Source organism: Pleurodeles waltl, chromosome 12 (genome assembly GCF_031143425.1).
Source record: "Pleurodeles waltl isolate 20211129_DDA chromosome 12, aPleWal1.hap1.20221129, whole genome shotgun sequence".
NCBI lineage: Eukaryota > Metazoa > Chordata > Amphibia > Caudata > Salamandridae > Pleurodeles > Pleurodeles waltl.
Window position 1 is genome coordinate 672,800,497 of NC_090451.1, and position 27,452 is coordinate 672,827,948.

Here is a 27,452-nt window from a genome sequence, read left to right on the forward strand (position 1 = left end):
GGAAGAAGCTGGTGTCCTCTTCGGCAGTTAATAGATCGGTGGCTCCCAGATATCGAGTGGCTCCTGCAGACCCAGGCTTTTTGTCCAGGCACCCAACCCCTGAGAGCCTGGTGGTTCAGGCTTCATGTTCATCCCGGTCTGCCCCAGGTTCTTTTCCGGGTGTGCCTTCAGACAGACTCAAAGAAGATGGATCATTCTTCCAAGAAGGCTTTTTCTTCATGCAGCATGGCTACTAATGCTACATGTATTTTGGGGAGATACATCTACGCCCTGATGGCTGAGATAGTCGTCCCACGCTGAGGTGCCTCAGGAGGTGTTGAGTCTGGTCTCCGATGCTCAAGCTGCGGCAACCCAAGTGATCTAGTCTGGGCTGGATACTACTGACTCAGTGGCCAGGGCTATGGGCACTGTTGTTGCTACAAGGAGGTAGGCCTGGCTTTGTTCCTCTGGTTTCTCGTTGGATGTCTAGTCGGCCCTGCTGGATCTTCCCTTCGATGGGGATAAACTTTTTGGCTCCAAGGCGGACTCTGCCCTAGAGAGATTTAAGGAGAGTAGGGCCACGGCGAAGTCTTTAGGTTTGCAGGTCTCCTCTTCTGTTTCGGTTAGACTCTTTAGAAGATTTAGGGGGTTTGGTTGTGGTTCATCCTCCTCCTTCCGAGGCAGATTTCAACAACCCACCACTGCTCTCTCCTACAGGTCGTACAGGGGGAGGGGTAGTGTCCGAACCAGGGAAGCTGCCCAGCAGCACTCTGCCTCTTCCTCTGGAGGGGTGCAGCATGGGAAGCAGCCTTAGTCTTCCACCAATTCCTTCTCATACCACTCCTGTAGGGGGGAGGTTATTTAACTTTCTCCGCAAGTGGGAGGATATAACAGACTCCTGGGTAACCAGCATTGTGGGGAAAGGCTATGCCCTTCCCTTTCGGGAGTTTCCTCCCCCCATCCTACTGTTCAGAAGAGCATCTCCTGTTACTAGAACAGGAGGTTCTAGTCCTCCTTTCAAAGGGTGCAGTGGAGTTGGTTCCAGAGCAGGAGAGGGGTCAGGGTTGTTACTTCCTGATCCCCAAGAAGGATGGTCGTTTGAGGCCAATCCTGGACCTGAGGATCTTGAATTGGTTCCTCAAACAGGAAAAGTTTGAGATGCTTACCCTAGCTCAGGTGCTTTTGGCGTTGAACAAAGGAGATTGGATGGTGGCTGTCGACTTGCAGGATGCTTACTTTCATATCCAGATAATCAAGTCACACAGGAAGTATCTCCGGTTTGTGGTGGGATCGCAACACTATCAGTTTGCGGTCCTCCCGTTTGGTCTTACCTCAGCACCTCGAGTCTTCACAAAGGAGATTGCGGTGGTTGCGGCAGAGCTCAGAAGGAAGGGGATAGCGGTATTTCCTTACCTGGACGACTGGTTGATCAAAGCCAAGTATCCGGAGCTCGTGTTGCGTCACCTGCAGTCGACAACCCAGTTGTTCGACCTGGGTTTTTCTGTGAACGTGCCCAAATCTCAACTGGAGCCCTCTCAGCGCTTCCTGTTCATAGGGGCAGTACTGGATACAACATTGAATCGCGCCTTTCCTCCGCCTCAGCGGATTCAGGGCATTTAGGCGTTGGTTCCAACGTTTCAAAGTGGAGCGGTCATTCCAGTCCTCAAAGTCCTGCGTCTGCTCGGTCTGTTTGCTTCTTGCATTCTGTTGGTCACTCACGCTTGCTGGCACATGAGGGCTCTTCAGTGGTGCCTCCGGAAGCAGTGGTCTCAACACAAAGGGGATCTCGAGGGATCAGTAAAGATCTCCAGGGACGCTGCAGTGGATCTAAGATGGATTGCGGACGGCAATCTTTCTCAAGGAAGGCTGTTTTCACAACCTCCGCTGGTGACCACAGTAATAACGGATGCTTCCACTCTAGGGTGGTGAGCTCATCTGGGGGACCTGGGAGGTCAAAGGTCATTGGTCTCCAGTGGAACAGATGTTTCATATAAATCTGTTGGAGTTGCAGGCAATACGTTTGGCTCTCAAGGCCTTACTCCCTTCCCTTCGCGGTCAGTCGGTTCAGGTTTTGACGGACAATACTACTGCGATGTGGTATATAAACAAACAGGGAGGAGTAGGGTCGTACCTTCTCTGCAGAGAAGCTCTGCGTCTATGGTCCTGGGCAAGGGATCATCGGATTAGCTTGGTAGCAAACCATCTGGCCAGAGTCTTGAACGTGCGTGCAGACAGTCTGTCGGCACTTCTCCACCGATCACGAGTGGCGTCTTCACCCAGATCTAGTCCGACAGATCTTCCAGATGTGGGGAATCCCTCTGTAGATCTTTTTGCCACTCGGGAGAACTCGCACTGCCCGTTGTTCTGCAGCCTCCAGTATCCGGTGCAGGGAATGTTGGGGGGACGCGTTTCAGATGTCCTGGTGCGACCAGTTGCTTTACGCGTTCCCCCCCCCATACCTTTGATTCCTCGGGTTCTGAGGAAAATTCGCCAAGACCAGGCCCAAGTCATCTTAATAACTCTGGATTGGCCAACGAGGGTATGGTATTCAGATCTTCTCCAACTCTCTCTGTGCCCCCCCGCTCCATCTCCCTCTCAGGGCAGACCTCCTCTCACAATCGCAGGGGCAGGTTTTACACCCCCACAGCCTGCACCTTCATGCCTGGAGATTGAACGGGGCAACCGGAGTTCCTTTTCTCTCCCACCTGAGGTAGTGGATGTTATTTTATCGGCCAGGCAACACTCCACTAAATCTATCTACGCTAGCAGGTGGGCTAAATTTGTGTGTTGGTGTGGAGAAAGACTAATTGATCCCTTACGTGCCCACTTATCAGATGTCTTGTCTTTTGCTTTGTCCCTGGCACAGAGGGGTTGTGCAGTGGCTACAGTCAAGGGCTATTTGTCGGCCCTGTCAGCCTTTAGGTCTTCCAGACCAACCTTCCTTATTTAAATCTCGTTTGGTATTAAGATTTTTAAAAGGTCTCATTAATACATTTCCTCCCACTCCTTTCATTATGCCTCCTTGGGATTTAAATCTAGTCTTAACATTTCTTATGGGCTCACCGTTTGAGCCCATGCATTCTTGCCCTATAAGGTTATTGTTTTTCCTTGTTGCAATTACTTCAGCTAGAAGAGTGAGTGAGCTGCAGGCTCTTTCTGTTAAGCCCCCGTATACATCCTTCTATGTAGATAAGGTGGTGTTGAGGACCAAGGCTGCTTTCTTGACTAAGGTTGTTTCACCCTTCCATATGGGCCAGACTATTACTCTCTCCTCTTTTTATCCTCCACCTCATCCTTCGAAAGAGAAAGAAAGACTACATTGTTTGGACCCGAGAAGAGCGCTGAGCTTCTTCGTGGACAGAACGAAGGAGTTTAGATTGGAGGATCAACGATTCATCGGGTACGTGGGAAAGAGGAGAGGAAGGGCAGTCCACAAGAGAACACTCTCCAGGTGGGTCATTCTTTGCATTAAGCTGTGTTATTCTCTGGCAAAGAAAGAACCCCCTGATGGAATAAGAGCTCATTCCACCAGAGCTAAGTCGGCCTCTTCGGCTTTGGCTAGGGTTGTTCCTGTGGTTGACATCTGCAAGGACACAACTTGGTCATCCCTCCACACTTTTGCAAAACATTATTGCTTAGATTCGGAGGTTAGGAGGGAGGGCCATTTTGCACGGTCAGTGCTGCAGGATTTCTTGGTTGGACCATTCAGGCACCCTCCACCGAGTGCAGTACTGCTTTGAGACTCTATTCAATAAGTGAGGAATCCACAGGTAGTTGTATCCATCAGAAGAACGAGTTACCTTCAGTAACGCCTTTTCTGGTGGATACATTAGCTACCTGTGGATTCCTCACGGTCCCTCCCGCCTCCCCGTTGCCTGTCTGGTCTTACCAAGCTATCCTTGGGTGTGCTCCTCTTGGTGGTTGATGGCTTTCAAATATAATGTATATATTTATGTATATAAGTTCATTTAAAAAAAAAAAAAAAAAAAAAAAAAAAAAAGAGTTTGTAAGATTGATATGTATAGTATTGACATTTTGGAATGATGTTTTTATCTTTTGGTGTAATTAAATATGGTTATATGATTAATTGTTTCAATGGCCTATTCGTCTCAGTGGCACATAAAAAATGTTGGTACTGACGTCGGCGAGGACCTCTTATTGCCTGTATGACGTCAGACAGCGTCACATGGGCAATTGTGGCATCCTCGTCGACGTGCGGAAGCTAGGAAGAAGATTTCCGTAGAAAAGCTGGCGCAAGGGGAGAATTCAGCAAGTGAGGAATCCACAGGTAGCTAACGTATCCACCAGAAAAGGCGTTACCGAAGGTAAGTAACTCGTTCGTTTGCTCTTTTCAGAGAATCTATATAAAGATAGTAGAATATTCACTCAGTATTTGTATCATCTCAGGATTTCTGTCCGAGAAAGTCCTCATATTTAAGGGGACTCAGAGGTGGTGGGTTCTGGTTTTGAAGAGCTTCAACCTCACTCCCACATAGGCTTAGTAAATTCTATACAAACGCTACATTAAAAGCACAGTACAATCTATTTGCAAACCAGGAGAATTATCTTGGCCCCATTTTATGCCAGAACTCAGATGGGTTCACCCAGAGTCATAATTGCCCTGTCCTGCCGAAGGCTAAAAGATCTTCTCTATGCCTTCTCTTTTCCACTGATTGCAAAAGATCTTTCTCAGATTTGGAAAGAGGGTACTTCAGTGATAAGGATTGTGCCAATTTCCCTTACTCATCTTGACTCAGCCTTCTGCGTCTGATGGCAGCGTAAGAGTGGTTAATGGCATCTCATCGGGTTTGTGGTCATGCCTCCAGACAGTCTGCCTCACCTTTGCTTATTAGCATGAAGGCTTACAAAACAAGGATTTATTGTAAGGTTTAACACCATTTACACTATTTTTCTGGCTTCTCTTCTACATTCTTATTCAGGTCACCAGGAGTCATTTAGGAAGTGGTGCCTTCTGAAGAGAGTCTCTCCCTTTTGAAATGTTAGCATCTGTAGACCTTACGTTTTTGACTGCTTTCTGAACATCGCTTCTATGAGAGTCTGGGTGAGCCAGGTACTGTATCCTATTAACATCCTTTCCTACGAGTTTTCCTGGTCAAATTAGTACTCAAGTTGGGTCCTACGTATGTACCTGAAGATTCTTTGTTCCATTTAGATTGGAAGATTGTATTGATACTTTTCCCCTGAACATTCGTTGCTTGACGAAGTTTTTCACCCAGAATGCTAGAGCAGCAGTTTTACTCCATCTCCCACAAGTGTGTTTTTTTTTTTTTTTGCAAAGCGGATTCCCTTTTATGAATTTTGTTCCTGCTCCTTAGGGGCTCAAACCCTCTATGCCCACTGTCACTGGGTGCGCAGTCCTATTTCCATGACTTATGAAGTGCACCGTTCCCTATCCTGCAGGGTTGCAAGGAAAGGCCTACTCAAGGTAAAGCAGCTTTGTGGGCGAAGACAAATGGCACATCCTTGGTGGAAATTTGGAGAGCAGCAACTTGGTCTACTCCTTCCATATTTGTATGGCATTGTCTTCAGTGCAGAGGGACAGAATAGGTTGACGTTGGGAATAAACGTCTTTCTTTAATGAAACTGAGTTTGGTTACTGTTGCTGGGATACAAGAAGGATTTGATAAAGTGCTGCACGGGTCCTACACAAGTGATGCATCAGTTGGCCACCATTTTTCTGTAAATTATTCACATACAGACAGCCCTGCTCTTGCATATGCTTGGGGTTTCTTATTCAATTAAACAGGAAGTAGAAAGAGGAAAGGAATATTCAAATTACTTACAACAATTCCATCTTCCTCGCTCCCATCTTTGCAACTGGACCTCCCTCCTAGGTGGTCACTGATTCGCACCATCTTTAGAGCTTGGGATAATACAGGATCTCTTCTTAGTTGGTATATCATAATATATGCCTGTCAGGATAGTGGGAGGGACTTAAGTTTATGGGAGGGTTACAAGGCTGGCATTGCCTGCCTAGGAGGAAAACTTGGATCATTTACTTTAGAGTTGAATAAGGAAAAATGGACTCGCTAATGGAAAGAAATCCAAACTTTTCCTACCATTATACCCAAGGCCCTACATGACTCAGCGACTTTACTCACTGCATGGTGTTTGTAATTGTATTATATTGCATTGCATCATTTATATAGCACTTACTACACCTATGTGGCGCACTGAAGTGCTTGTCTTCACAGGCCGCATGCTACTCAATGGAAGGTCAGTGGTTGGAAGGGTGTGGTCTGTTTCTGATCTTGTGTCAGCATTGTTTCCATGTCATGCATGATGACTCCTGTGGTGCAGTTATTGTGCTGTGGGATGCAGCGCTTAGTGTGATTGATGAAAACATGTGAGATATAGGTGCTCAGTTTATGGCTTTCAGTAAGCTGGCACCTTGAGCAGCTCTGATAATAGTCCGCTCAGCTGCATACTGCACTCGGTTGTCCATTTTAAAGTTTTTGCTTAACGTTTATGGTCTTGAGCAGGCATCGGTTGGAGGGAGAAGTGGTCGGGAGATCTTCTGGGATTGTTTAATATTAAGGTCATCCCCATGACTGAATGTCAGTGTGAGGTGTACAGAAGCGGTCAAAGTATGTAGATAGTTGGGACCTGAAGTGGTGATCTTGTTTAGAGTCCTCTGATTGGCCAGCATTATGAGGCAGATCTCTTCAATACTTCCATGCCTGTTCAGTTAGTGATAGCTGGTACAGTACTAAGGTAATGTCCAAGGCTCAGTGCATATCTATCGTACATGAGTGTTAGGGGACTAAAGAGTGAGTTATTATGCAGCTTTTATGAACTACAATCTGCTGCTGACCGGGGAGTGTTCTATTAGTGTGGGCCAGAATGTTTATGTTTTAATTGACATTACTATATAATACCCAGTCTACCCTCACCTCACCAAGTTATCTTCACCTTTGTCGACATTCTTGCCACAACACACTTGCAGTATGACATTTACAACTTGAAGTAAACCTGTTGGATCCTACTTTCACCTCAGTTGAACAACAACAAAATAAAACCCTTAGAAATGTAGGTCCACACGGGAAAACAACGGACACCCTACCATTAATGTTACACAAGCTTTCAATTGTGTTGGATTACATAATGTTCCACTATTGTGTGAACCACTAGGAAGCATAAGGCCCCTTACTGATTGCCTCCATGTTCATGGGCACATGGAGCCGGAGCAGCCTCCCAGATAAAATTGTGTTCAGGCTGGTTCCTCTCCAGAAAACGCCCAAATTCTTGTACTTGCTTTGAGATCTTTCTATTAAACTGCATTTTCATAACCCCTGTTCCAGGTTGGTGATTTTTTGGGGGGGGCTTTCTTCTGTTTTCTGATTCGCACTTCTAGAGAAACTGTGGGAAACCGGTAACCTGAAAGTCTAGCAGCCTATGAAGAAACTGATGGGGAGGGGGGTCAATCGTGTAAGACCATTATATACACTGGAGGTGGAATTCTATAAATAAACACGTTGTGCAAGAAGGGACCAGCAAGGGAGGCGATTTATACTTGCAGACTCAGGCGGACACTCACTCTGAATGCGAGCCTTTCCTCTGAGTAACAAACTTTGGCAAGGGCGAGTTAAGTGAACAGCAACGAACCGTTTGAGCAATAGCAGTGCTGATAGTCCAGTTTCTCTCAACAAAACTGGAGTGTGCTTGACTTAAGTTTCTCAACGTTTGCATTTTGAGGATAGTATTCCTCTAAAGCCTTCTCGATTTCCTGCTGCTTAAATGCTCACTTGTGGCTGATGACTGAATGGATTCGTCTAAGATGCCAGCTGCTTCAGAGAACCCTAGTTTTTTCTCGCACCTTCTCTCGCGTAAGCGTCAGTCTTCTGTACAGATGTTCATCTCTTCTCATCACATGCCTCATTTGAACGCAGTTCAGAAACCTTAAGATGAGTTTCGGCTGACTCACCGTGGGCAAGCTTAGTTTTTTGGCCAGAACAATGGAAATCTTGCAGAGGCGGGTGCCACTGAGGAGACAGTGGAAACCCTTAAAGTGTATGTGTATTTTTATAAATTTATTTTGCAGTTTAGGGTCGAGCCTGCGTTGCATGCGCTCGCACATGCGTTTCGCAGCGAGACTCTTTTGTATTTAGAAAAGGGCTCTGAGCCCTGTCAACTTCACGTCAGTGTTTATTGGTTCGTGGGCTTCCCTAATAAAATCTGCTTGCTTTCATTAGTCGAAGGCAGGCATACATCATGCCTTTTCCGGTGGCTAGCCCTCCTCCAGCACAGTGAGGAAGTACAGAAAACATGTGAGGCTCGCAGTTTTCTATCGGGCTCGTGGACTTTTTTTTTCTCTAATTTACGAGCCCGATTTCGCTTGGCAGAAGTCAAGCGCTTTACATACTTTATTTCACTTTTTTGGGATATGTACATAAATGCATTTTTGCCCGATAGGTGAAAAGTCGGGTTAGGAGTTTACAACGCGATCAGCTCTAACACAAGCAAACGCAAGACCCGTTCCATTGTAAATGCTTGTTTTTTATACCGCGAACTCGACCCGAAATTAGTGCCGCGCTTTATATTAGCGCCAGTTGCATTACAGGTCACATTAATTTTTTATGTGTGTGTGCTGGGTGGGGTTAAATGTTTTGCCCAGAATCACAGCATGTTGGGCCGCCGCCGAGACTTGGAGCCGGTTCCCCAGCTCCAAAGTCAGCAGCTGACGCTGTAAGGCCATGGTAATCTTACTAAAACTTGTCAGAGGAAGCTGAAATCATCTGTGAGCGACATGTGCAAAGCACACTTCGGGCACGTGTGTCGCATGGCTTCTGCTGTACCTCTAGACAGTGCTTAATTTGTAAATAAAAGCGTGCCGGTGCCCAAAGCTCTCCTCTGAAACTCGCGGCCGCTACAACTGAATGTGCAAACATGGAATACTAAGGCAGCGTAATCCTGAAGCCATCTGGGGCCTCTTCAATCCATATAAAGCCACTCCATGCCCATTCAGCTCACTCTTGCCGCTTTCTACTTTCTCCCTTAGTGGCGCTTTTTCGTTTTTCTCTTCCTCAGTCTTTCCCATGTGTGTCTTTTGCTCGCAGCAAATGCTTGCGGCAGAAGAATAAGCGCCGGCCCTCAAAATTAAGTGCAGGTGCTCAGCGCCGGAAACAACAAGCACAAATTAAGCACTGCCTCTAGAGCAGTGGTCTCCAAACTTTAATGCCGCGCCCCCCCAGTTGAAAAATAAAAATCATTGGGCCCCCCTTCAGAATTTCTCACAATTGTTTTAGAAAGACGCCAATGTTTAAATATGTCTAGACCTACTTAAACATTGTAGTTAAGTACTGTTACCTTTTAAAGAATGCAGTAACAGGATTCTGCTTAAAACAAAGGCATGTTATCTGTATAATGCTTCTTTTGGCCAGTGTCTGGCACCCCCCTGGGATCACTTGAGGCCCCCCCCTAGGGGGGCCCACCCCCCAGTTTGAAGATCTCTGCTCTAGAGCATACAAAGAAGCTTGCGCGGTGCAGCTCATAGTTTACACCCTTCCTGCCTGTGAGGGAACTTTCCTCACGCCATGTCTAAAAGCCTGCACAGTCGCTGCCAGGAGGTATTTGTGGCTGGCGTCTGCTGTTGCTGTCCATGCTGTGCCTGTTCTGCGAGTCTTAGTGAAGCTTGAGAATGAACAATTGTTAATAATTTTTAGGTCAGGGGTTAGCCAAGGCCTTCAATTTTCACAAATAAAATCCATGCATTCATACATGCATGCATACATACATACAGGGGGCTTTAAGTCAGCACTCTTCATCATTTGGTTTTTATCATTTGCATTTTATTTCCACCCATTACAGCATGCTGCAGTGTCAGCCCACTTCAGCCATTGTCTGTAGGTATTGTGAGTGACGGCATTTGCTTACTCTGGGCGAATGCATACATTTTTTATAAACTGGATTTTATTGCTTTTTAAAGCATAATATAAGACATCTCCCCCAAGCACATCAGTATTGTAACATAAGGGCATATTACAATCATCTGCGTATCCCCTCCTGAACACACACACACACACACACACACACACACACATATACCCATCATGAAAATCCACATTACTGCAACCATTTACCACATACTTTCATGTTTTTGTGGAACATCCTCTGGCCTCATACATGGCCCTCTTGCATCGCACACCGGTCCATCGCCTGTTTCCACGGTGCTAGCAGGGAGAGGATGACAGGCGCCACCCTTTAGCAATCTCTCACTGCAAGTGCCACTGCAGTCTCCATCAGGGTCTTATCTCCCCTGGGATCACACACCAGCAGTACCATAATGTGGCTATAGGCACTGGGTGGTGTTAAATAAATGTATGAAATTCGACAGTTCAGCAGTAGCAGTTGGGAAAGTCCATCCATCCCAGGGCGATTTTTTTACCTTGAGGAGTTGGACACATAGCAAGTGAGGATTTCAGAGTGCAACCTGAAAAAAATCCTAGTTTAGTGGAAGAAACGTGATTTAACACAACAATCCAAAACCTCGCGTTTTAGGATTTAACCAGAAGTTTGAAAGAAAGCCACTACTGTGACAGAGACCAGAGACCTTCCATCTATTTCACCCTGTGTTCTCAAATCTGCCCCTTACCTTGTACAGAGGGTGGCAGGAAGGCAGCTGGCGCAGAGTGCAGATCATGAACGCCTCAATGAGAAGGTGGGTGCCCAGAAAGTGTGCATGCCCTTCTTGAGCCAGGAAGTCAGCATTGCGTACCCAGATCTTGGCCAGAATCCAGTCCCACTTAGTGTCACTGGCCAGAAAGATTGGACTTTCCGGCCCCGGTGTTTGACTGAGCTGCAGGAGAGGAGAAACAATATGGGGTAAATAAAGAAGCAGTAACCAGAAGTCCAGACACTTGGCAGTGACATACTACAGTTGGACATCCAGTTTTTCAGGAAAAAGTACAATGAATCTACATGGAAATTGGTTACATGGTTTTCCTAAAAAACTGGCATGGATCCAGAACTCTTGGACATTCTATGTACAACTCAAAAGTGTCTTAGAAAGAATGCAATGCAGTGCAAATTGGTCTTGGGTGTTGCTGTCAAGCAGTCTAATTTTAACAGTCCTGATGAACCTCTTCGGCATTGCATGGCTCTGGCTTGTGGCCTACTGGGAAAACAGTGGGACGGGATGGGCAACCCCTGCGAGCATACCCAAGCCGGAGTTAGAGCTCTGTTTATAGGCCTGTGTTTCTTCTCTGAGAATCCCTCACTTAATGCATTTCTCCTCATAATATGGGGACTAGAGGACCCATGACTCCTGGTCAACAGGAGACACGATGCCCTGTCCTGGGCTTTTATTTAACAAACTGGTACATTCGTTAGAATGCATACAAGGCACAATGTTGTCTCCTCCTATCAGCAGTCTGCAATGTGGACCTAACGTATCACACCGTGCTTCTGTGTTCTTGGATAAAAAGCTCTCAAAACATGCAGATAACATTGGAGAGAAAGTGAGGTATTTATATCATGAGATTAAAAAAAAAGTGTAGGTGAGAGTCTCATATCTCAGATGCATTTCTGCCTAGCGCAGAGATCAAGATTTTGCTAAGGACTACCCACTGTATTTGCGAAATCTGGGAATCAATTAACAAGTAACACACTTTCTAATTGTTCCTTTTGGGTAGGTGGCATGTTACTCAAAACCTGGCTACGGTTCTCTAGATTGGCCCAAGATTTTGTGGTCTTTTACTGTGCAGTTTAAAAAAATATATATATATATTAAAGGCTGGTCTGCGCTTTTGCCATTTAGCTGTAAGATCACACCGTGAATTTGTTGATCAGCAACTAAAATTTGACTATCTTGAGGTCTATGACAGTTATCCTTAATTGGTGTACATATATATATTTTTTTAAACACATGTGATGTGACCACCTTCACTGACATTTAATAGTCCGTAAACGTAAAGGCTCTGTAAATATAAAACCTAGTCTGTTGTGTTTATATTCATCCTAAATTGTATTTTTTTTACCTCCAACATACAAATGTTTTAAACTGAAAGTAGTGTTTGTTGCTGTCTTAGTTATCAATTGACGAGGTGGACAAAAAAATAAAATAGAAAGTCAGACGCCAAGAGTTGAAAAACGAAAGACCAGGCATGAAAAGTTCATTCCCTGAAGAAATGAAGTCCCCTTCAGAAATTTAGTGCATCCTGTCCTGAAAGACTCTGGAGGAAGGAGTACCTGGATGTCATTACTTAATGGGTGCCTGCCACTTGACCAGCCCCAGTGGCTGGTGAACAGGTTTCTCTCAGATGAGGCTGGGCTTCTGCTAGTTACCTGGATGGCGATTGGAATAATCTCATCAGCTGGGGTTCTGTAGAGGAGGCACATGGGGGCTGCAATGTGCTGCTGTTGATCTCGAATCACATTGGGGGGAATCCCTTCGAGAACCTTGTAATCTGCAATAAAGATGTTGCCTTTCTGCAAAATAGACAAAAGTGAAAAAAGACGAGGATTTGTAGAGTCATGTAATAGGAGTCCTCTACAGAACATGGGGTAACGCAGGTAGAGACTAAATTCTGGCCTGTGCAAGGCAACTTCAGGCCTCAGTTCATGACCACACTGACCATCTGAAAGTGTATTCAAAGATCTGCAAGACTCCTGGCTTTCCCTTTAGAATTAGAACTGCTGAGGCCCAGCCTTCATTGGTTGTATTCCAACATGACAATTGAGTCCGTTGTCTGGAAATATGGTCTTTCAGGTTTATTTTTATCACACACTGCCTTACATCTACACATGTCGACATTCATACCTGCAGCTCACTGTGGAGGCTGGTGTGGTCTCCTAGAGAATGTTTAACCATCTCATCTGTCACTGGGAAATTGGGTGGAATTTTGATGCACTTCTGGATCTGCACTGGGTTTGCTCCATTGAGAAACTGGTAGCCAAAGAAAGTATCTTCCTTCCAATGCTGGAACACATACTCTAAAAGCAAACAACAACGTAGAGAAACCAGTGAGCAGAATCATCTTTAAAAGAGTAAGGAACAGCAAAAGCTATATAAGTGATGGAAGTTGTAAGTGATCTCAAACCTGAGACGTCTGTCTTTTTTTTCCAAAAGACCTTCTCAATGTCTTCAAAAGACTTCCACGATTCTTGCAGATTTAGCAGGCCCTTCAGCTTCAGCTCCAGGACCCTGAGCATCAGGAGCAACAAAGCAAGATGGTGACCATCCTGTTAAATTCAGCAAGCAATTCTCAACACCAAGGGCCGTGTGTAACTAAATATTTATCAACACCAACTATGTGGTTGCCTCAGAGGTAGCCTGGTTGTGGTCTGTCAATGCATTGGAATGTAATGTTCCTTCAAAGGAAAAGTAGCAGTTTAGAGTAGTGTTAAGGCGGTCCTGAAGGATACAGGAATGTTGTTGCAAAACAAATGTGCATTGATGGAAAAGGCCTGCTGCCGTTTCTTTTATTGGACTACAGTCTGATGGTGTTCTGGTTGTGGATGTGCCAGGTCCACCAGAGATATTGAACTTGACTGCAAGATTAGTGGGGGTGCTGGTTGTGGGGAGGATTTTGTAAATGATGCAGCTGGTGCTCAAGATGTCTGCCAGCAAAGGTACTTAATGGAGTTCTGTTAGGATGGAAGTGATGTGACTATTTCGTCCGTTTCTTGTGCTGTGGCATATAGAATGCCCTTAAAGGTGCCAGTGTGACTGATGTTCTGTGAGGCCATGTAGGAGGGCATTATCACCATCCAGATGTTAAAGTAACAGGGCTTGAACAGCAGACATGAAGTCACTTTCTGGAAGAAACCATATCACTTTCATTAGAAGAGAGCTGGTATCAGGTTGCCTGTTCTTTGGCAATGTATCCCCTGTCACCTCTTTACATTTTATTATGCTCCAGCGCATTGATGTTTTCTCTATGTACCATGCAGTAGTTTGTACATATGACGAGGCATTTGGGAGGGGTTACTTCAAGCTGTGATGTTACTATAGCCTTGTGGGATCAAATCAGGGAACTATGGGAAGGGGCCTGGGAAGAAGAGGTAAAGAAGAATTGACAAAGACCATAGGTTTGGCGGGTGTGCTTTTTTTTCCATAGACATGCAAGCAAATGTGGCAAACACATCAAAAATATAAACAAAGCACCAAGAAAAATAAAATGCTAACTGTAGGCATCTAGCTGAGTTAGACCAGGACAAGGTTACCAGTTCAGGCCAACCACGATGAAGTGCTGGCCAGATACAGGGAACAGGTTAGACCTACAGAAAGTTACCTTCCCAAAGTCTGGAGCACAGAGTTCAAAACTTCCGGATATCACAGGAGGGGCTCAATTGATGGCAGCTAAGGGTTCAGGACCTAGTGAGGCCCCACTTGGGGATTAGGAACTCACGACAACAGCTCAGGCAGGTCCATTTGCAGGTCCAGGCATGGCCATTTGCAACAGGTCAGCTGGGCAGTTGCAGGGAGGCCTCTGGACCTTGTGTCCCTGTAGCTCAAAACAGGAGGTCAGCGTAATGTAAGTGGGGCAGAGAACAACTCCTCCCTCCCTTTCTAGTGGGAAATGTTTATTTTGCTAGCTGTAATTGGCAGTTTAAAACTGCACAACAGGCTGCAATGGGAGGCCAGAGACCTCTTAAAAGGATGCATGTCAATTCACCAAAATGCCAGGGGTAGCGAAAGTGACACACCCTTTGACCTTCTCGTTCACTCATACATGCATGCTTTCTCACACACTCAAACTCACATAAACACTGTCACCCGCAAGCATGCACACAACATACATGTAATACACATTTTTTTATACTTACCTCAGCTACCAGGGAAGGTCTTATTCCAGCTAAAATACATACATATACACCCCACTATTAGTGCAATAAATGGACAATACAAAGAAGAGAGCAGCCCCTACTAACATCCATAAGGACATGCTGCCTATATGCCCTTGGCACTGATTTTGTGACCTGCGAGGCCAAGGGTAACAAAGGTAGTGCCAGGGGTAAGCCAGGAGTTGCAGGGGCGACCCCTGGCAACCCATAAATGATGTCCATTGACTTACAAGTAAATTGAATGTACCAAACAAGTGTGAGCCAATTGTACCATGTTTTAGAAGGGAACACAGAGACCAAAAAGCTAACAAAAAAATAGGTTAATGAAACAGGAGTGGTGAAGGCAAAAGGTTTGGGAGTGGCCCTGCAGAGACGGCCAACCTGGGTTAACTTTTTTCTCATCTATAGAATGCAGGCTTTCTTTTGCATCTTTGAGCAATGGGCAACTTCCCTAACTTGGGTTAGTAGAATTTGTGACTGCTCATCCCATTGGGATGTCCCCGGTTTCTTCTCAAATTATAGCCTGGATTGTTTCTGTGGTGCTTTGTCCATTATGCCCAATATATACAATCCTTGCTGGAACACTACACAGGACACTCAGCTCTTAATGGTCTCAATGTATGTTGATGTACTGTCAACGATTCCATCCTCACTAACTCTAATGACAAGCAGCATTAATTCAACCAGTGAATTAATATGTTCCCACTTTAATAAAAGGACTTCGGCAGGTCAAGGCTGCAGCTCAATGTCACAATTGTGACCCTACTGTCGGTGTTTACATGATTTCAGCAGCCATTAGAGAGTAGACTATGGGGCCCTTATTTCTGCAGTGCACACCAAAACAAACGTATGTCAGAATAAGAAATCAGGTCTAGTCTGGTCGTATACAATGTCCCACTACCAATGCATGATAGTAGTGCATAAACTTGCCCGCCACTGCCAGATCAGCAGTGTCCGACCAAGAAAGGTCATGGGGGCAACATTGTGGTCACATTGCCAGGTCAATGGGCCTGATAGTTTTCTGAAGTAAGGAGACAGAGGCTCCTAATATTGGTAGGTGGCAATTCACAGTGAGGGAAGTCTCTCAAGGCCACCACTCACCCAGCTAAACATGGACCAGTGCCCTCCAAAGATAGACCCAAGCACCCATGGGGCCCAATCACCTGCCCACTGGCAGTCAAAAACCCTGGCAGGTGGCAATCTCATCACTCCATCACGGCACCATATCACCACATTTGGCTGTCCCAGAATCCTGGAGACCAACAGGGAGACAAGTAGGATTATGGCAAGCTACTCCTCTAGCTGGCGGGCCAGATTGCCTGGCAGACAGGCACTGCTACCCTGATGGGTCAAGACCTCAGGAGCTCCCCAGGGCTACCACACTCTTGTAGAGTCCCCTCCAAGGCCCCCCAGACCAACAAGGCCCCACTCTTGTACCCACTGAGATGGCCGCTGCTGAGTCAAGCCCCTCACTGATCCTTCAGGTGGTGTACTGCAACAGCTGATTGCCTGATGGCACCGCACCTTGCCACAGTTGGAGGCTTCTGTATGAAGCTTTTAATCATCAATGTAGGGGCCCATCTCGGCACCAAGAAACCACTGGGTGCCTCAGCGGCACTTTCAGACACTGCTATGACTGGAACAGTGTGCTACAGTCAACATATCAGCGGCTTTAATAATTGGGCAAGGAGCTTATACCGCTCAAGTGGCCATGTTGCTTCACAGCAATCTCGTGCCCCCAATAATATAACTTATTATGGAACCAGACCTTTGTAGGAGTGAATCTGGTTGAGTTGCTGTGGAAGTAAGCAAGCATGTTTAGTCTGCCCATCTGGTGTAAGCTTGCAGATACTAGATAAACAGTATTACATTGAGATGCTCTCACACCAGTTAATTGAATGTCTGCCAAAATAAGGTTGGCTTGAGGTCTTCACTAAATTTAAGGAGGTTGGCTTCAACTCTTAAGGTAAAATTCAAGTTGTTCCAAAGTTTGTAACCTTATACCACAAGTGATCTTCCATACTTCTGAATGTTTTGTCTGGTTGATCCTGTGTGATATTTTTGTGTAGTGAATTGCTAGTTTCTCAAGACAGGTGAGGACTTTGTGTAAAGTTGGGCTACGTTACGAAGGGAGTGGCCTCGAAAGGTTCCTAATTCTTTATGAACTTGCACCAACCTTTCGACTTGCAAGGCTGATAGCTAAAAAAAAGTTAACCAAGGTTTTAGAAGAGGCCCTGCACTACTTCAGTAGCGTTCCTACTACAGCATAGAGCCGGGAAGGGCAGCTACTTACCATTACCATTGGCTGAGCTGCACTCTTTTTTGCAATCCTAGAAGTACCAGGGGTGGTCCTTTGGGATTGGGGAAATAAGAAGATGCAGCCAAGCAGTTACCTTTGTATTCCCTGCTGCCAGCAGGTAAACAATCCCTAAAGCCTAATCCCCCAATCATTCTGGGCGGTACATCTGACTGCAGAGATGGGGCCAATTTGCGAACTGGAACTACATCTGCTTGGGGTAAACACTGGTAACTTAGTGCTTCTTTGGCAAGGGTGAACCCCCCTCCCCCCCCGCCCCCGAATTCGCCAGAATATCCTGGAGTAATTAAAAGTTCACTCACCACTACCTCTGCTCCCGAAAGCTCTGTGTATGGTGATTAGGATCTTTAATTGGATCCTTGCATCAAACGTGAGCCAGTTGAGGGATCTTATCTTTGAGGTTGTGTGACTGCCTTTTTTGTAGGTTGAGCCAAAGCTCAGCCTCTTTGCTCTGAACTCTGACCTCTAATACGGCTGTTTGGATTCTGACATCTGTCCTCTTGGAAGTATGTGTCCACCCAAAGTTGTACATTTCACAGCATTTAATACCGCATACCTTTTTCCCAGCCTCCCACCGACAAAGACCCATCTACTTCAAGGGTATTTGTCTTATGGCACCCCCCCTCCAAGTAATACTCACGCTGTCTCACTTTGCAGCCCCAGCCCACCCAGCTTGGTGAGGGAGTACTTGTAGTCACTGTTTAGCTCTTCTGCGGTATTGACATCCAGCCCCCATGGAGCACCAGGGAAAGCCTTCCAACTGTGGAGTTGCAAAAAGAGATTACACTTGTAGGATATATGCCATTTTGTAATGAGTTATACAAGTTCAAAATAAAAGCTGCCTGCATTACATATAAAATATCAATAAAGGTGACTATCTAGAAAGGGTGATGCAAGGTTCTAAAAACGTTTTCTTGCACCACCCACAACTTCTGTAGCTTCCATTGCAACTACTTGTACAATTGCAGTGCAGTAACAATGCAGTATTGCCGTTCTCAGTTCCACTTTATGAACCGTAGTCAAAGAGTCAATTTGACGACAACAGCCACCAAAAACCATAAAACAGGGTCACCATTGAAAGCAAAACAAAAAGGGCACAGGTCTCCTTGTTTACTTCTGTAGGCAACTGATGCAAGATACAAAAGCCAAGCTCTGACGTGGCACAGAGGCCAAACTACTCATTTAGGGTTGCCACCAGACCAGTAATATACTGGCATTTTTTTTGTTTTGTTTATTATGCTGGTAAAAATATTGGGTAAAACAGTAAAAGCGTTTTTTTTTATTTTTTATTTTTTAAAGTGGAATATAAACGTAACAGATGATAAACTGCCCAATCACATTCACAGGCCACAGCGTCAAAGCACCAAGATGGAAGAGATGCCCGTGGACTTGTTCTTTCTTGCATTAGCCTTGCCTTACCCAAATGAAGTCTGGTTGTTCTTCCGCTCAGCCTCTCTGTGTTGTAGAAGAATGGAGTGGGTGTCTTCATAGATGAATTTGGCTGAAAGAGCATCACAGTGTTAAATAAGGGGTGATGGGAGAGGGCAAGATTTACAACTCCGTGTCATCCTGTTGCCTTGTACACAATAGGGATTTTCACATGTATTGGGGCAGAATCCCACATAGGTGACCGTTGTGGATGAACATATGGTATCTTACTAGGCAACCCTCAACGTTGACCCAGTGCTGTCACAAAGGTAACATATGTTCTGAATGCTATCCCCAAGGCTATCCTACTCCATACCATTCCAGTTGTATCCCATTTATCCTGTACCCTCCCAACTCCAAGCCTTTTACCCAATGGCCTTTTACCTATTGCTCAGCCATTTAACAAATACCCAGCCGTTACCCAGTGTCACTTTAACACCATTTAACCCCAAGCTATCCCATTGCTATCATAATTACAATATTCTATCTCAAGGCTATTCCACATGCCTTGTGCCATTAGTGCTACCCTGCTCACCCAACTATACCAGATTGACCTAGTGACATTACGGCATTGACCATTTTATCAAATGCAACCTATTACCACCACAAAGCTAACCCATTTCATCAAGGCTTTCCTGCTGAACACCAACCATCCCGATGAGAAGACATAGGCCCTCATTCTGACCCTGGCGGTCTTTGACCGCCAGGGCGGAGGACCGCGGGAGCACCGCCGACAGGCCGGCGGTGCTCCAATGGGGATTCCGACCGCGGCGGTAAAGCCGCGGTCGGACCGGCACCACTGGCGGGCTCCCGCCAGTGTACCGCCGCCCCATTGAATCCTCCACGGCGGCGCAGCTTGCTGCACCGCCGCGGGGATTCCGACCCCCCCTACCGCCATCCAGATCCCGGCGGTCCGACCATTGCAGGGGCCTGCCTGCATGGGCATTGCAGGGGCCCCCGTAAGAGGGCCCCTACATGTATTTCACTGTCTGCTGCGCAGACAGTGAAATACGCGACGGGTGCAACTGCACCCGTCGCACAGCTTCCACTCCGCCGGCTCGATTCCGAGCCGGCTTCATCGTGGAAGCCTCTTTCCCGCTGGGCTGGCGGGCGGTCTGAAGGCGACCGCCCGCCAGCCCAGCGGGAAAGTCAGAATTACCGCCGCGGTCTTTCGACCGCGGAACGGTAATCTGACGGCGGGACTTTGGCGGGCGGCCTCCGCCGCCCGCCAAGGTCAGAATGAGGGCCATAGCATTGGAATAGTGGGAGATACTGTGATGCACATTAAGAGGCTCAGAATCGATAATAGCTTCTATTGATTTTTTGCTCCAGCATTCCAGTGTTTGTCTTCCTGTTTCTCTTGGTTTACTTCATAACATTCGACCCGTAGTGTGTGGAATATTCAAATAGCTGTATAACCCCTTTGCTTAGGGATATAGTAGTTGTTTAAGTCCCCTGCGTAGTTATAAACCTTTGGCTATGGCTTGGGTCTGTGATTAGGAACAAAGCCTTTAACTGTTACAGCCCTCACCATTGGGCTATGCTGGTACACTAGGACATTCTGCTCTCATAGGGTGAAATGTTCAGAAAGCCTTATAGTCCACTGTAGCAAGAGCAAGCCTCCAATGGCCGATATAGCCTTCTGAAGTGGGTTATAATGCTGTATAATGTGACCTTTTCCATCCCAGCTCCACCTATTTATCCAGTTAACCAATCATCCCATTCACCAATGCCATCCTATCTACCCAAGTCATCCTAATATTATTTTGTCTCTCCAGTGCCATCAGTGGGCTATTCCTTTTACCATGCACCATCCAAGGGCTTGATTATTTACCCTTTGCCACCCTAATACTATTCTATTCACTTAACTATCCATTTTAGCTCATGCCATCCCTTGTACTCATTGCCACCCCAGCATGTTCTTAATATGGGTACTGTCTCAATTGTGTGTAATGGAGATCGGTAATGGAGCACTGGCTTAGTTTCACCACTCTAAACTGATCTTCAACACCAAAATGCACCCGTACTCTGCACTTGTTTATCCCCTCATTAATGCACTCTGTGCTGCATTTAGCCAGTGCCTCATGATTGTGTGGAATTCCACTACGGTACCTAATACCATTAGTGGCCATATTTCACCAGATGGTGTCTAAACTTTCCCAGATCAACAGATGACCCAGCTGTTACTTGAACAACCTCAGGGAGTCCAAGCGCCACTGCAAACTGGAGAGAAAATGGTGACTCAACAAAAACACCCCTGAAAGAACCACATATATATCCGCCCTCAACCTCGACCACCAACTACAAGATGCAAAGAAATAAGCCATAACTCTCCTACTCAAAGCCAGCCCCAACAGCGCCAAATAATACTTCACTATTGTCAAGACGTTCTCCAACCCTGCAGCTGCTAACATCAACCCATCACAAGCACTGTGCATCAACTTCTCAAACTTCTTCGAAGTTAAGATTACCATGATTTACACTATGTTTAGCCCACAGCATATGGATATGAACACCCAGCAGTACACATCCCAAATCGTCATACAGCAGCTAAGCAACTGGAAACCCCTCTCAAATGAAGACACCACCACCATGTTGAATACCATCCATCCAGGAGCCCCCTCAGACCCATGCCCCCACTTCACATACAGCCTTGGAAGAACCATAATTTCCCCCGTGCTCACCACTATCATCACCTCCATAACTACCACCACCACCACCTTCCAGTCTTGCTGGAAAAAAGCAGACGTCAATTCCCTATTGAAGAAACCAACAGCGGACCCAAACACCCTCAGGAGCTACAGACTCATCTTGCTCATGCCTTTGAGCTAAAGTCACGGGGAAAGCTATCAATAGCCAACTCACAGACCACCTAGAACTCCAGCAAGTCACAGACCGCTTTCAATCTGGCTGTCAAACCAACCACAGCACAGTAACAGCCCTCATTTAAGCCACAATGACATCAGAAGAGTCGCTGACCAAGGAGAAACTGCTGCACTCATCTACTGCAACCTTTCCACAGCTTTCGATATGGTCTCTAACAACTCGCTCATCAGAAAGCTTCAGCACTTGGGTTTCTGCAGACTGGCCCTCAAGTGGCTATCCTCCTACCTCACAAACAGAATTCAACAAGTTAGACTTGCCCCACTACACCTCAGAACCCAAGAAACATCTGCAGAGTCCCTAAAGGATCGTCGCTCAGCCCAACACTCTTCAATATTTATATGATACCCCTCGTGGACATCGTCAGAGCCCACAGCATCAACATAGTATCCTATGACAGTGACAGCTCATCTTCTCCTTTACCAACTCAACCAGCACTTCAGCGGCCAACTAGCAAACGTTGCCAACTGCATGAGAAACTGCGCTGCTTGAATGAAAAACAACTGCTTCCAGCTCAACGCAGACAAAACTAAAGTCCTTATCTTTGGCAATAACCGATCACCCGGGATTCCTCTTGCTGGCCCTCCAAACTTGGACCCCCGCCCACCCGAGGACCAGGCTGTTGTAGGGCCGTTGCTTAGTTTCCATTTTAGATTTCAGCTTTAGCCTGCTATCTTTTTCTGATGGCAACTCTTCACATATTATCCACTAACACAAGAATGTGTTGCATAGGCATTTATTAGTGGTAGACACTCATCCTGTAGCCTGCATTTCTGATGGATACAACTACCTGTGGATTCCTCACCTCATGAATACTCCCATGGCGCCAGCATTCTACGGAAATCTTCTTACTAGTCTCTGCACGTCGACGAGGACGTCACTGTCTCGCACGCGACGCCGTCTGACGTCATACAGGCAATAAGAGGTCCTCGACGACGTGCGGACGTCAGTTCCCTTTTTTCCGTGCATTCGAAACGGTTATCTTCGTGGGAGCAACTGTTACTCTTGCGGTTACAGTGTATATCTTGCTGCGTACTCTTTCTCTGTGGAAATAATGTCGCAGAGAAAGTCTGGATTTAAGCCTTGTCGTGAGTGTGGAGGCAAGATGTCGGTGACGGATCCTCATTCCGATTGCCTTTGGTGTTTGAGCTCCGACCACGACGTCTCGACTTGTGATTCGTGTCAGCACATGAATCCGAAGGCCATTAAAGAACGCGAGGCGAAGCTGTTTATGGCCAAGTCAAAGGAGAAGCATCACAAGAAAAAGTCTTCTCCAAGACATCGGCGTCATCGAGACTCCCGGCGCCGTAGAGAATCTCGGCGTCATTCAAGGGAGGCTCGTTCCAGGTCTCCGGATCGGCGCCGGAGGACATGGGAGGTCAGCCCCACGGTGACGCCGCATCCTTCGACGCCGTTGCTCTCTCCGACGTCTCCAACTTCGCCTGGACAGGCGTCGGTGATTGAGGTATTGGAGCCTCAGGTGTTTTCTCCGGCGCAGATGCCGAGGCCGGCGTCGGGGTCGCCTCCGAGTCAGGCACCCCAGTATCCGGCTTTTCCCACCCCTGGAGCCGATAGTTCCGCATTCTTGAATGCGATGTATGCCATCTTCCAACAGATGGCTCCAGGGGGTGCTCCGGCTGGGCCTTTGGCCTTTTCTTTGGGTGATCCTGCGCCTCTTCGGCCGGCACCCTTTATGCCCTTTCTCCCGTTTGGGAACGTGGGCTCGGCGCCAGTGTCGGCGCCGGTGGCCGCTCCGATGGCTTCGGAGGGATTGGCCCCAGGGATTTCCATCCCGTCGACGTCGAGATTTCGGCCTGTGACTCCGGTGGGTCCATCCGTTTCATCTGCTCTTCAGTCGGCGCCGAAGTTACCTGTGGCGCCGGATGCGGCGTCGGTGGCTTCGGAAGATCGGCGCCGATCTCCGACTTCGGCGGAGGTGTTGTCGACTCCGCGGATTGAGCAACGACTGCATTCAAGGAGGCGTGCTCTCCGGGTACTAGAGGAGCAGGAGTACCAACGAGCCCTAGAGGAAGGAGAGCTAGAGGACTCGGGTGATGGGCTGCGTGGACTGGAGTCGGCCAGTGGGCTGGACACTTCCCCCGAGTGGGACCTTTCGTCCCCGGGGGAATATACCGAGGAAGCTGCTTCCTTTCATACAGTGGTACGGAAGGCAGCTAGTTTTTTGGACCTGCCTTTGCCGGTGGTGGAGGCGAAACAAAACCTTTTGACAGAGGTGTTGCATCCGGCCTCAGCCGCGGCGGAGCCTCTATTACCTTTTAATGACGCTCTGCTGGATCCGGTTTTAGAGGTGTGGAAGAAGCCGGCATCTTCCCCAGCAGTTCACAGAGCCGTGGCCAGGAGGTATCGGACGGCTCCAACTGATCCTGGTTTCCTATCTAGGCACCCTACGCCGGAGAGCTTGGTTGTGCAGGCCTCCTGTTCGTCCAAATCAGCGCCTGGTTCTTTCCCGACGGTGCCTGGGGACAGAGACTCAAAAAAGCTAGAGGCGCAGTCGAAGAAGATTTTTTCGTCCTGCAGTCTGGCGTTAAAAGCCACTAATGCGACCTGTATCCTGGGGAGGTATATTCATGCTCTGATGGATGACATCTCCTCTTCGTTTACAGAGCTTCCTCAGGGTCTTTTGGATCTTGTCTCTGATGCCCAGGCTGCTGCGACCCAAATTATCCAGACGGGACTGGATACCACCGACTCGGTAGCCAGAGCAATGGGCACAACTGTGGTGGAAAGGAGACAGGCCTGGCTCCGTAACTCGGGCTTTTCGGCAGATGTACAGTCCACATTGTTGGATCTCCCGTTTGATGGGGACAAACTGTTTGGGGCTAAGGCTGATTCGGCCTTGGAACGTTTTAAGGAAAGCAGGGCCACGGCTAAGTCGTTGGGACTCCAAGCTCCTTCTTCCACGGCCTCTTCCAGATTCTTCAGGAGGTTTCGTGGATTTGGGCGTGGCTCTTCCTCCTCTTCCTTTCGGGGAAGATATCAGCAACCGGCCTCTTCCCATCCCTATAGATCTTTTAGGGGGAGGGGTAGGGTCCGCACCAGGGGAGCCTCTCAGCAGCACTCTGCCTCTTCCTCATCCTCTGGCGGGGTGCAGCAGGGGAAGCAGCATAGGCTTCCACCATTTCCCACTCACTCCTCTCCTGTAGGGGGAAGATTACAGCATTTTCTCACCAAATGGGAGACTGTTACGTCGGACACTTGGGTTCTCAGTGTTGTGGGAAAAGGCTACACCCTTCCCTTTCGGGAGTTTCCGCCCCTCATCCCGCCCCGCCCTTCGTATTGTTCACAAGAACACCTCCTGTTGCTAGAACAGGAGGTAGAAGTCCTCCTTTTAAAGGGCGCGGTGGAGTTGGTCCCGGAGCAGGAAAGGGGTCAAGGAGTTTACTCAAGGTATTTCCTGATTCCCAAGAAGGATGGTCGTTTGAGACCAATTCTGGACCTGAGGATCTTGAATTGGTTCCTCAAGCAGGAAAAGTTCAAGATGCTGACCCTAGCACAGGTGCTTTTGGCGTTGAACATGGAAGACTGGATGGTGTCTGTCGACTTGCAGGATGCTTACTTTCATATCCCGATACTCAAGTCACACAGGAAGTATCTCCGGTTTGTGGTGGGATCGCAACACTACCAGTTTGCGGTCCTTCCGTTTGGTCTTACTTCAGCACCTCGAGTCTTCACGAAGGTGATGTCGGTGGTTGCGGCAGAGCTCAGAAGGAAGGGGATAGCAGTATTCCCTTACTTGGACGATTGGTTGATCAAAGCCAAGTCCCCGGAGCTTGTGTTGCGTTATCTGCAGTCAACAACCCAGTTGTTGTTCGACCTGGGCTTTTCGGTGAACGAGCCCAAATCTCACCTGGAGCCCTCTCAGCGCCTCCTGTTCATAGGGGCAGTACTGGATACGACATTGGGTCGGGCCTTTCCTCCGCCTCAGCGGATTCAAGATATTCAGGATTTGGTTCCAATGTTTCGAAATGGAGCGGTAGTTCCAGTCCTCAAGGTCCTTCGTCTGCTCGGTCTTTTTGCCTCCTGCATTCTGTTGGTCACGCATGCTCGCTGGCACATGAGGGCTCTTCAGTGGTGCCTCCGAAGGCAGTGGTCTCAACACAGAGGGGATCTAGAGGGTACTGTCAAGATCTCCAGAGATGCTGCTGTGGATTTGAAGTGGTGGATTGCAAGCAACAATCTTTCACAAGGAAAACCGTTCCAGCAGTCGCCACCAGTGGCCACAGTCATAACGGATGCTTCCACTCTAGGGTGGGGAGCTCATCTGGGGGATCTGGAGATCAAAGGTCTTTGGTCTCCAGAGGAACAGATTTTTCACATCAATCTGTTAGAGTTACGGGCTGTACGTCTGGCTCTCAAGGCCTTCCTCCCTTCCCTTCGTGGTCAGTCGGTACAGGTCCTAACGGACAATACTACCACGATGTGGTACATAAACAAGCAGGGAGGAGTGGGGTCGTACCTTCTCTGCAGAGAAGCTCTTCGACTATGGTCCTGGGCAAAGGACCATCGGATTTGCTTGATAGCAAACCATCTGGCCGGAGTCTTGAACGTGCGTGCGGACAGTCTCAGTCGCCACTTCTCGGCAGACCACGAGTGGCGTCTCCATCCAGATCAAGTCCGTTTAATCTTCCAGAAGTGGGGGTTTCCTCGGGTAGATCTGTTCGCCACTCGAGAGAACGCGCATTGTCCGTTGTTCTGCAGCCTTCAGTATCCGATGCAGGAAGCATTGGGGGACGCGTTTCAAATGACCTGGTGCGGCCAGTTGCTTTACGCGTTTCCTCCCATACCCTTGATTCCTCGAGTATTGAGGAAGATTCGCCAAGACCGGGCTCTAGTAATCGTAATAGCTCCGGATTGGCCAAGGAGGGTGTGGTACTCCGACCTTCTCCAACTCTCAACGTGCCCGCCGCTCCGTCTCCCTTTCAGGGCAGACCTCCTCTCGCAGTCGCAGGGGCAGGTTCTACACCCCAACCTCCAGAGTCTGCACCTACATGCCTGGAGATTGAACGGGGCAACCTGAGTTCCTTCTCTCTCCCGCCTGAGGTAGTGGATGTTATATTAGCGGCCAGGCGACACTCCACTAAATCTATCTACGCTAATAGGTGGTCTAAATTTGTTGCGTGGTGTGGAGAGAGGCAGATTGATCCTTTACAAGCTCATCTATCGGACGTTTTGTCTTTTGCTCTATCTCTGGCGCAGAAAGGTTGTGCAGTGGCTACCATTAAAGGTTATTTATCGGCCTTGTCAGCCTTCATATGTCTTCCAGACCAACCATCTTTATTTAAATCCCCTATTGTTATCAGATTCTTGAAAGGTCTTCTAAATCAATATCCTCCAAAGCCATTCGTTATGCCGCAATGGGATTTGTCCTTAGTCCTGACTTTCCTTATGGGGTCCCCTTTTGAACCTATGCATTCTTGCCCCTTAAGGTATTTGGTTTTAAAAACAGTCTTCCTGATAGCTATAACATCAGCAAGGAGAGTGAGTGAGTTGCAGGCCTTATCAGTAAAACCCCCTTATACAACTTTTTATGGGGATAAGGTGGTGTTGAGGACCAAGGCTGCTTTCCTCCCGAAGGTTGTTTCACCCTTCCATTTGGCTCAGGCAATTACTTTGTCCACGTTCTATCCTCCGCCTCATCCTTCCAAAGAGGAAGAAAGACTGCACCGTCTGGATCCAAAGAGAGCGTTGAGCTTCTTTATCAATAGAACAAAGGATTTCAGGCTGGAGGATCAGCTGTTTATTGGATACGTGGGCAAGAGGAGAGGAAAGGCAGTCCACAAGAGAACACTATCCAGGTGGGTTGTTCTTTGCATTAAAATATGTTACTCTTTGGCAAAGAAGGATCCTCCTGAGGGCATTAGAGCTCATTCCACCAGAGCTAAGTCGGCCACTTCGGCCTTAGCCAGAGGTGTTCCTGTGGTCGACATCTGCAAGGCCGCAACTTGGTCGTCCCTTCACACTTTTGCAAAACATTACTGTTTAGATTCTGAGGTTAGAGGGGACGGCCATTTTGCACGGT

The 27,452-nt window shown here is 47.5% G+C and overlaps 1 protein-coding gene across 1 annotated transcript in view; it reads right to left on the reverse strand.

Annotated features, from left to right (window-relative positions):
* Positions 1-27,452, reverse strand: part of LOC138268701 (hydroperoxide isomerase ALOXE3-like) — a 110,946-nt gene that overhangs the window by 42,091 nt on the left and 41,403 nt on the right. The window contains exons 3-8 of the mRNA XM_069218619.1: positions 18,521-18,602; positions 17,742-17,861; positions 13,038-13,141; positions 12,758-12,930; positions 12,283-12,426; positions 10,592-10,795 (exon numbers count right to left, since the gene is read on the reverse strand). Of these exons, the coding sequence (XP_069074720.1) occupies positions 10,592-10,795; positions 12,283-12,426; positions 12,758-12,930; positions 13,038-13,141; positions 17,742-17,861; positions 18,521-18,602 (827 nt within the window). The remainder of the gene's footprint in view (positions 1-10,591; positions 10,796-12,282; positions 12,427-12,757; positions 12,931-13,037; positions 13,142-17,741; positions 17,862-18,520; positions 18,603-27,452) is intronic.